This window comes from Hyaloscypha bicolor (genome assembly GCF_002865645.1).
Source record: "Hyaloscypha bicolor E unplaced genomic scaffold K444scaffold_10, whole genome shotgun sequence".
In the NCBI taxonomy this organism is placed as follows: Eukaryota; Fungi; Ascomycota; class Leotiomycetes; order Helotiales; family Hyaloscyphaceae; genus Hyaloscypha; species Hyaloscypha bicolor.
The window spans coordinates 4,129,941-4,139,670 of NW_020194512.1; the positions used below are offsets into that span (position 1 = coordinate 4,129,941).

Below are 9,730 nucleotides of genomic sequence, written 5' to 3' on the forward strand. Positions count from 1 at the left end.
GTGTCTGCCTTCGACGCGTCGCATCCGTCCTCTGCGCAGGCTGCAGAAGGTATCGTTCTGCAGGGCAAAGGAGGACGTGCTTTTCGAGGAGACGCGCTCGGTCCTTGCAGATGGCTGCAGGAGTTTGGATGGTCCAACTTCGTAACAACTTTGTGTGTGGTGTTCACGGGTTGCAGCTTCAGAAACTATCCGAGTACTGTGCGAGTAAATGGATCATGGTCGCGGGCCGGAGAACAACAAACTGCTGGTCGTTGATACGTGGGCGGTTAAGAGCCTCGTCGGCAGGGTTATGGTGTTGTGGTTGTCTGGCTGCTCGGTGCTCTGCCTCTGTTTTGGCGAGAGTCAACCGCGATTGACAGGGGTAAATTTCGCCTGCAGTCCAAACTTTAGCTTCAGGCGCTAGGCTGAAAAGGGGCGATTGACCTCACACCAACCGCCATTAAACTTTTAGTTGACGTTTGAGGCAAGAGTTTTCCTGTTGTTTTATTGTTTTGTTGTGCACACGTGGCGGTTCATGGGGAGGGGTTGTTTGAGATGTATGAAGAAATATTTGGTGAAAGTCTCCTCCCATCCCATCGCTTAACCCCCTTTTCCTGGGGGGCCGGAAATCAAGGCCATTTCTTGTGACAAGTCTAAGCAAAACCGCCAAAAACTGCGCAAACCCAAGATTTTCTATTCCTATTCCCTCATTTCTCCACAACCGGTATCGTCGAGGAAGTCCTCTCATCGCTCTGAATCCTGACTGACGTGTCTCTCCCCTCCGGCTGCCACGGACGGGCATCTCCCCACCTATCGGCCGTTATTCCCGCACTTCCAGGATGTGCACATCCACCCTCCAACTGTCTCTCATAGCTCACAGCCCTCATCCTATTGGTCTCACCAGGCGTCAAATTCAGGTACATCTCGACCCCCACAAGATGCAGCAGAATCGCCATCCACAACGCCATACCAAATCCAAGGCCCAGACTCGCTCCAACCTGCTCGAGATTGCCATGAAAATCGGCCTGGACAGCGACAGGTAGATTTGCAGTCGAGTTCAAGCACTGAGGAAACATAGCCGCAACGTCTGGAGGGAGGGTACCAGCACCGCCGTAATTCGAAGCCATTTGTCCACATGTCTGGACCTGGTTATAGTCTTGGATCCGAGTAATGATCTCCGCGGTGGCAATCTGGATGATCCTGCTCGTAATAATCGTCCCCATATAGAATACCGCTCTCAACATCCACGCCCTATGCTGATCAATCTGCAAGCACCAAATATTCCACATCGCCATCCCGATCGCCACCGCACTCAGCACAGCCAGACTGCCCACCGCAGCCTGAGCATCAAGTCCTCCTCCAAAGCTCCTCCTAGCAATCATCAGAGCGCCAACATTGCTCAACACGATTAAGATAACAACTACGTATCCGTTGATTCGATGGAATGTGTAATATCTCTTTCGAATATATGGAACAAATTGCCAGACCATGAGCAAGCCAGCTGGAAGGACGGTGGCCAGATGCAGCGTGAGACCAAAGCGGTAATGGCCTTGCGAGAGATAGTACCATTCTCCAGGCGGAGCATCGGATTTGAAACTTCCGGGCGACGAGCCGCTGACATTCAGATTCGATAGTTTGGCGAGCGTGAATCCGAGCATGGCGCCTGCGGAGACGATGACTGGCTTTGATTAGTACTGCGACGTGAACGAGAGAAGGGGGTCGCTCACAGAGGGGGAAGTTGTATCCTTTGTGAAATCCCAAGGGTCGATATATCTTGCGCATATAGACGACGAATTTGGAGACTTTGGGTCCATGGGGAACAGGTGGCCTGGTCGATGGGAGTGAGATCCGTTCGTCGCCCGTCGTTGGTACCTCTTTATCAGCCATTGATGGAATGAGGGACTGGACAAGTGTTTGTGCTTGTGATCCGAAGGAGGAGCCTGGCTCGGGGTGGTCGCCATGGGTCGCCGTACCGGGCGTTGAAGGTTGCGGTATTTCATACAAAGTTGTGGTCATGCTCGCAAAGAGGTTCTCCTCGGATTAGAACGCGGGAGGTAAGTTTCGAATGGCAATGTTCAAGTAGTCCGGTGATGCTGTACACAGCAATAATCAGCGAGTTGAGGGATGATGTGGAACTACAAGGTAGGGTGAGTCAATGACGTGAATGGAGGGGAAGGAAACCAAAGGAAATTTTTTTCTCGACCTCGTTTATAAACTTGTGGGTGAATAATGTGCGCAAGACTGTTTTCTCACGAGTCCCTTCGACGACATTCACTCGGCATCGCCACCAGCAGCTTCGGAATCAAGATTACACACTTCGACTATATTTCGGGAATGCGTGATCAACTTGCTTCCAAGACTTGAGGCTCGAAGTTACACATAGAAAATGGAGCTGTGTGTTGGGTAATAGGCACTTATGAAGAGATATCAGGAATGTTGAATTTCGACAACGATTTATCAAAAGCTATCCTCTACTGGGTCTGGTATCTTCTTGCATGATTTTCAAGAGTTGTCGAGTGCTACAGCTGATGCTTTCAGCTTGATGCTTTCAGCTCGAGGAATCAATAAAAATAAACTAAAACTGTAAATTGCGATGCGGGGGGTGGTCAAATATCCCACAGAACACCGTTCTGCCTGCAAACGCTAGTTTCGATACCGTCAATTTGCATCTTGCGAGACTTCAGGAGGCAGTTGCGCGGGACTCTGCCTTAAGAATCCGGCGCACGAATTTTGACAGCCAAGAGACAATTCAAAATGCAAGCAATATAGATAGACAATTGGTCGGATGGACCGGTGCACTTCCACTCTCGTGACTTCCGATCCGTATAACCGACCGATAAAGACTACCTTCCACCATCAACACCTCAAGCAGGACTCTACCAAATCAACTATTTTGTCTATATCGACGTGCACGTCGCATATTCACGGAACCGACAGCCGATCTCTGGGATCCGAGCTCAAATTGTCGTGCTCATTCAACTCCTCCTACAACTAACACCACTACCAAATATCACCTCTCAAGCCGTCTGCCAAGCACAATGCACAGCTCGCAAGCGACATCTATCTTGGAGATCGGATGCGGCCCGGAAAATAGGTAATAGAGCAGTGGAGTAGCATCCTGTGGCCGGCTACCCTGTCACCAACACCCAACACCCGATGGCTCCTGCATCGGGAGCTTGCCAGTTGTTGAGTGTGCTTGAAGCTGTGATGGGCATGGGTATTAAGTTGCGACATGGTCAAAAGCAAGATATTGGTGGGCAGATGGCGGGGCTGGTGAAGATATTCAATCTTTGGAGGAGGTGATGCGAAACAGCGAAGAGCAGGTGTTGTCGAGTGTTGGTGGCTCGCGGAGAACATAAAGAGCGATACCAGTTTTCATGGTCTTGAGTTAAAGTTAGAAAGTAACCTAGATTTCAAAGGGAAGAGTCAGATATTCTGGAGCTTTCTAGAGTTTCGAAAGATCATTAGAAGTATGAGGGCTCCTGGGAATGAAAGGACGCGAAATTGGAAAATTGCCCCACCTAGCTTGGAACAATTATATGACACCTTTTATGTCCAATACGAGGGTGGGACAAAAGCATTGCTAAAGGCTCCTCGCTAGGGTTGGCTACTTTGCTATAATTAAAAAGTAAAATATCGTTACCACTAGATTGCAGCGTGGAGAGTAGATGGAACCTTAAATACAGTCATGTGACGTGCCAGCCCGTTTTAGCCAAGAAGGAGGGAGCTAAGCCCGAAAAAGAGTCGAAGCTCCACGGAGATCCATATCCTAAGCCCGGGCCCAGAAACCCCTATTTAGAGGCCTACAAGGCACTAGATAGCCCAGCCCCTCCCAAAAGAACGCACATGCTGTAACGAAAAATGTGTCTTACGATACGTCAAGACTCAAGCGCTTTACAATATTAGGCGTCACGTGATGGTTACACCACCCTATTCCTCGGAGTCGGGTCGCGCCCTGGCCGCCACTGAACCAATCCGACGGCTCACCCCAAAATGCGAGTTTCCCCGCCTCAACATGCAATTTCTAATAAAGCCATTCTTCCCTCGTGCAAACGCCACTCACACGGCTGGTTGCGTGTTTAATGCACAGTGAGAGGTTCCTAAGGCTATCGCGCTATCACTGTAAAATGCACATTCGGTAAGGCCTCGTGGGGTGTTCTGTACTAAGGCAGGGGTTTGTAAAACGTGGTGCGGAGCTTCCCCCCAACCTTCTTTCCTGGCCCTCATCCCATCATAGCCTCAAATGGCTTTCCTCGAGCTCCTCCCAAGCAATCCAAGCACCCAGCAGATCTTGTCGATCGGTCTGCTATGCCTACTGCTCTCCTTTATTGCTCGCAGAGCGTATAGCGTCTACTTGGGCCCTCTTTCCAAATTCCCCGGCCCCAAGCTCGCTGCTGCAACCTTGTGGTACGAGTTCTACTACGACGTAATCTTGAAAGGAAACTACACCTTCAAGATAAAGGAGTTGCACAGGAAATATGGTATACGCCCACCAATTTCTTTTATACGACAAACAGCTAATAAGATTTCTAGGACCCATTATTCGAATCAGTCCAAATGAGCTCCACATCGACGAGCCTGACTACTATGAGAAGCTGTACTCCCAGCACGAGCCGCGCGACAAGTCCGAATATTATCTCAATCAATTCCAGCTTCCAGGCTCTTCGTTCGGAACGGCCGATCACAGACATCACCGAAAACGCCGCGGTGCTCTCAACCCTTTCCTCTCGAAGCAATCGGTGGGACGCGTGCAGCCCATGCTCACCTACATGATCGATAAGTTATGCAACCGAATCGAAGAGTTCCGGAAGTCAGGCCAGCCAATGCCAATACGTCTGGTGTACTCGTGTCTGGCTACAGATATTGTCACCCTGATCATTTTGAATCACAACCCGAATCTCTTGGACAGTCCTGACTTCTCCCCGGTTTGGGTAGAGACCGTCAAGGCGATAGCCGCAGCGGGACATACGATGAAGCAGTTTCCATGGATTTTCTCTATCATTCGAGCCCTTCCCCCAAGTTTCGTTGGTGCGATGAATCCCGGCATGCTCCTGCTTCTAGAGTCTCAGGCTGTATGCCCCCCTTTTCCCTTAAGCCCAACATGAACTAAGCTAACTTGTGCCAGCTAACCCAACAAGAAACTCGCAACGTCCTCGAAGGAAAATACAAAGCCGACAAGGCGTACGAATCTCTGGGCCTCGAGAAGACAATTTTCCATGAAATCTTGGAATCGGATCTTCCCCCTGGAGAGAAATCCTTCGAGCGCTTGTGGCAGGAAGCACAAGTCACTATTGGTGCCGGAGCGGACACGACGGGCAATGCATTCACTGTTACGCATTTCCATCTTTTGGACAACCCAGACATTCTCAAGAAGCTGCTGGCAGAGCTCAAGGAAGCTCTACCGAAGAAGTATGACCCCGTGGATTTGAAAGTTGTGGAGCAACTGCCGTATCTGGTAGGTTCAGTAATCAAAGAACGTTGCAGAGATGTTACTCATACTTTGACAGAATGCAGTGCTCAATGAGGGTCTGAGGTAATCAATATACATCCATGAATTTCGACTATTCTAACTTCGTAAAGACTCTCCTATGGCATCAGCACCCGCTCGCCACGCATTCATCCGACCGAAAGCATGAAGTTCCACCAGTATGAGATACCTGCCGGCGTAAGTTCTCCATCTTTTTAAAGTCCCTACCTACTAACAGGCAATAATTCAGACCCCAGTAGGCATGACATCCGTCCACATCCACCAAAACGAATCCATCTTCCCCGAAGCAAACAAGTTCAAGCCTGAACGCTGGCTGCTGAAACGTCCTAATGGCGCTCCACCTCTCGATCGATATCTTGTTTCGTTTTCCAAGGGGTCTAGGCAGTGCGTTGGCATGAAGTAAGTCTTGTCATTCTTGGAGACCTTCTCTGTTACTGACGTGGTCCAACCAGTCTTGCAAAAGCTGAGCTGCAGCTGGCAATCGCCACCATCTTTAGGCGTTTCGAAAACCAGGAGCTGTTCGAAACTACGAGAGCTGATGTCGACATTCAGCATGATCTATTCCTACCACAGGCTGACTTGAGGAGCAAAGGTGTTCGCGTTATTTTCAAGTGACCGTTGATGGTCTATGAGGAAGCCTTCCGGAATCAGATTGAGTCTATTATAGGGTGGGGCATTTGCTTCACGGAGTCTCGAACGAGGCCCGATGATTGAATATGAGGTGTTATTGGATATTTACGATGGTGGTAACGAAATCAAGCACAACGAGATACTCTTCCGGACTGCTCTAAAACGAGTTTCCCCCTCACTCTGCTGCTTCTGCATCTGGTGTTGTCTTCGGAGGCTTCGGTTTGCGACCATAAACAGTGTACCTATGGTTACCAAAGTTAGCACAAATCACCGGTCCATAGAAAGGGCACACTCACAAATTTGAATAAAGCTGCAAACTTCGATCCTTCAACTGCGTCCTAACCTTCGCATTCAACACCGCATACTCTTCTCTACTCCACCCCAACACCCGCGTAAAATGTGCCTGTCCATAACTACTCGCCGCATCCAGCATATTCATTAACTGATACGCCCCAATTGTCTTCATCTCCTTATCCTTCGCCCACGGACTACTCGGCACCACCGTCTTCTCCTCTACCACATCCTCGAACCCCGCCTCCTTTAACCACCCCTCTAAATTCACCGCGACCTCCATCGTCCTCCCAAACTTATTCGCAGCCTCCTGCAACCCTTCCTGCCACTTCTTGATGTCAGGAGCATTATGCAGTGTATCGTTGTAACTCTTTATCCAGACTTCGAACTCTGTGCACTCCAACCAGCCGCCGGGGTTCAAGTGGTTATAGGCTTTTTGCAAAAGCCCCTGCCAGTCTTTGACCGCGCCCGCGAGCATGCGAATGTGGATGTAATCGTACTTTTGCCCGATCCACTCGTCTTCTGCGTCGTCGACGAGGAACTCGACGTTGGGTGTTACCCATGTTGGTTGGATGGGAGAGAGGTCGATGCCGATGATGTGGGATTCTTTGTGTGCGCTTGGCTTGAGTTAATATTGAAAGCCGTGGGCGAGGTGGGTAGAGGGTATAGGGTATAGCATACTCGCCGAAATCCATAACCCAGATTCCAGTCCCTGTGCCCACGTCCAACACGCGTGCTGGCTTGTCAATTGGAGCTCGGTACAGCCCTCCTCCTCTCCCTTTGTTCACCATGGTGAAAACATGGTGGTTCTGATTTTCGATATGAGAGATATAACGGAAGCCATTGGAGCGTGGGACTTACTAGATCAAGACGATTTTGCTCCGTCTCATCATTTGGCAACAGATACGATCCATCTTTGTACCCGTGATAACGACGTCCATTTTCCTCTCGATATTTCATGATTTCGCTGAACAGCGAGGTTCTTTCGCTCGAGTCACTACCAAGACTCCTGAGTTAGTTTATCCCCCTAGCCATGATTCCTGCAGTCTCTCAAACCTACTCGGTGTCCCCAAGCGCACTATCATTCTCGAAGCTTCCCGCGTCCTAGTTCCATCAGCCTTCTCGTCCCTCTCTGCAATGGTCAAAACTCACATCAGCCTCTAGAGGTTCCTGCGCGGTAGCTGCTGGGTTAGTGTCCGCCATTGAGTTATCAGAAACAGGATCGAAGCAGAGAGGCCCTAATCGGAAAGCTTTTAGATTTACATTGTAGTGTGCGGGGCTCCGAGCAGAAGCTAGTTCTTATTAGGGCGGTGCCGTCAAAGCAGCGGCGTAGATAATCTGCCAAGAGCGGGAGGCATGGCGATTTCTAGTGTAGCATTTTTCGGATATTCTGCACGCCAAATGCAAGGGTTCGTCGTAAGGTGGGGCCCGCTCCTGATTTGTCCTCTGTGCTGTGCAGCAGGGCGGGAATAACATTGGTGGGCTCGCTTTTTCCGTTGCATGGCGGGAGCCGACTGAGGGACGCCAGCTGACGTGAGTGTCGCCGACTCTGGGGCTTGGATCCGACAATGCCAAGCGAAGGTTTGTAAACATGGCTCGTGGCAGAGTGCTTTGGCTTTTATTTATCGTGTGCCTTTGCAGTTTAAAGGGGTGAAGCGTCCGAGGGCGTTGACAAGGGAAAAAAGCTTCTCAGGTGTCTTCGAGTCTTCAAGTCTTCCACGAAGCTGAAGTATGCTAGCCTCACTTAACCTTTGGCGTCCTTCAATCCCAACACTTCAGAATATTACCCCTTCCTCCGGACCGAATCGCTTGAACTCAACGATTTCTATATCCAACCGCATTGCTTGCAGTTATTCGAGTTTTTGCAATTATTATTAGGCGGATGTTTAGACTTTTGAAAGTTTGCCGGGAAAGAAGCAGGAGTCTCAATAATAGCAATGCAAAGTTTTCACCATAGCCTCCGAACCCAGTCTGGATTCATTATTCCCCAGATTTGATTATATCTGCAGCCTACATAGGGTTAGCATACATCCCGTGCTTCAATCAATCGGGATCTCTCGCCTTCTCAGGAATAGCATACACGGCCTGACAAGTATTAGCCCCAAGCAGCATGGGCGCAGCACTTGCATCCACAACTCTGAATCCATCAACGTCATAATCTCCCAAAACCTCGTCAACGGCACCACCAAGTTCCTTCGGCAACATGGCACGATTAGAGTTGCGATTTTACAACGAATTTCCTAGCACGTCTTTCCTTCTCCTGCTTTCGCTCTTCTTTGGATTTCCTTTCCGTCTCGATCTTTTCCCTGGCTTCTCGTTCGCCTTGTTCTAACCGGGCCATCATACGTCGCTTCTTTTCCTGTGCTTCGAACAACATCATCCGCCACTGGTGTTCTTCAAGGCTGCCACTTTCGGCTTTGTTCTAGCCTGGCCGTCCTAGCCATGAAATCCCTCTTCTTGTTCTGATGTTCGAGCAACATCGCCTGCATCTGATAGTCTTGGAGGCGTGGTTGCTGCCACCGCTAGCTTGGCTAGGAATCATGTTGCAGTTCATTCGGTTGAAGTGTTGCGCTGGGATCAGTTCCATGTTTTGGCCTATAGAGTTAATGGGGCTGCGAGAGTCATGCGTCTGTGCACCCTCTGGCAGAGGCGAGCCCATGTCAACGTTATTCATCTGCTGGGTACCACGCTTCATCTGGTCGGCGGGACTAGGAGAGGCGTCCTGGGAAGGCTGAGCATTCGGTCGACGGGGCCCCTCAAGGCGACCCGGACCAGTGGGACCACCAGATACTCCATCCTGGCTCGGTGTACGACTAATGTCTTGTTCTTGCCGGGGCATCTGGAGGTGAGCAGCATATGTGGTACTTGTCTCAGCTTGAGTCGCTGGTTCTCCTTCAAGCATGACATCAGGAGGCATGAAAGGGGTATTGGAAGCCCGAGAAATGTGTCTCTCTTGAGGAGGGACCAACCGAGACAGATTGTTGACATTTTGTAGCACTTCTTCCTCAAACCTCCCATTACGAGGTGCGGACCTGACCAGGTTGCTTTTCGACGGAAACTCTGATGCACGCCGTTCTCTGGTACCGCTTTGAATAATTCTTTGGGTCTTTCTTGAGGAGTAATTCACAGTTGCCTACTACAAACAACTGTTAGCCCAAATTCGTCTTGCGTTCAGTCTACTTACCAACGACTTTCACCTTTACAATACAGTCCATTACTGTTCCAAAAACTTGTGCGAGAAAGGAATTCTTCTCAACTCCTATGCACATTTGTTAGCCTGGATTTATCTTGTAGATCAACCGTGCCCGCCACATACTACCAATTATGAAGCCAAGGTTTTTC

At 49.8% G+C, this 9,730-nt stretch overlaps 3 protein-coding genes across 3 annotated transcripts; 1 reads left to right on the top strand and 2 right to left on the bottom strand.

The window, feature by feature from the left end:
* Positions 1-561: 561 nt before the first annotated feature.
* K444DRAFT_606579 (uncharacterized protein) lies at positions 562-1,661 on the bottom strand. The gene has a single exon (XM_024879019.1). It carries the CDS (start codon positions 1,635-1,637, stop codon positions 687-689), a length of 951 nt encoding a protein of 316 aa, XP_024744583.1. The 5' UTR covers positions 1,638-1,661; the 3' UTR covers positions 562-686.
* Positions 1,662-4,222: 2,561 nt separating this feature from the next.
* On the top strand, positions 4,223-6,082 carry K444DRAFT_639520 (cytochrome P450; the record flags this gene model as incomplete). The annotated part of the gene is made up of 7 exons (XM_024884390.1): positions 4,223-4,460; positions 4,513-5,051; positions 5,105-5,434; positions 5,487-5,512; positions 5,560-5,644; positions 5,697-5,866; positions 5,920-6,082. The coding sequence occupies 7 exons, from the start codon at positions 4,223-4,225 to the stop codon at positions 6,080-6,082; spliced, it is 1,551 nt and encodes a 516-aa protein (XP_024744584.1).
* A 190-nt stretch (positions 6,083-6,272) lies between these two features.
* K444DRAFT_649520 (putative methyltransferase) lies at positions 6,273-9,457 on the bottom strand (the record flags this gene model as incomplete). Its single annotated transcript, XM_024885578.1, has 7 exons — positions 9,161-9,457; positions 7,541-7,569; positions 7,449-7,492; positions 7,250-7,385; positions 7,070-7,197; positions 6,394-7,005; positions 6,273-6,339 (listed from the first exon to the last, which is right to left on the bottom strand). Exons 1-7 carry the CDS (start codon positions 9,303-9,305, stop codon positions 6,273-6,275), a joined length of 1,161 nt encoding a protein of 386 aa, XP_024744585.1. The 5' UTR covers positions 9,306-9,457.
* Between the last annotated feature and the right edge of the window lie 273 nt (positions 9,458-9,730).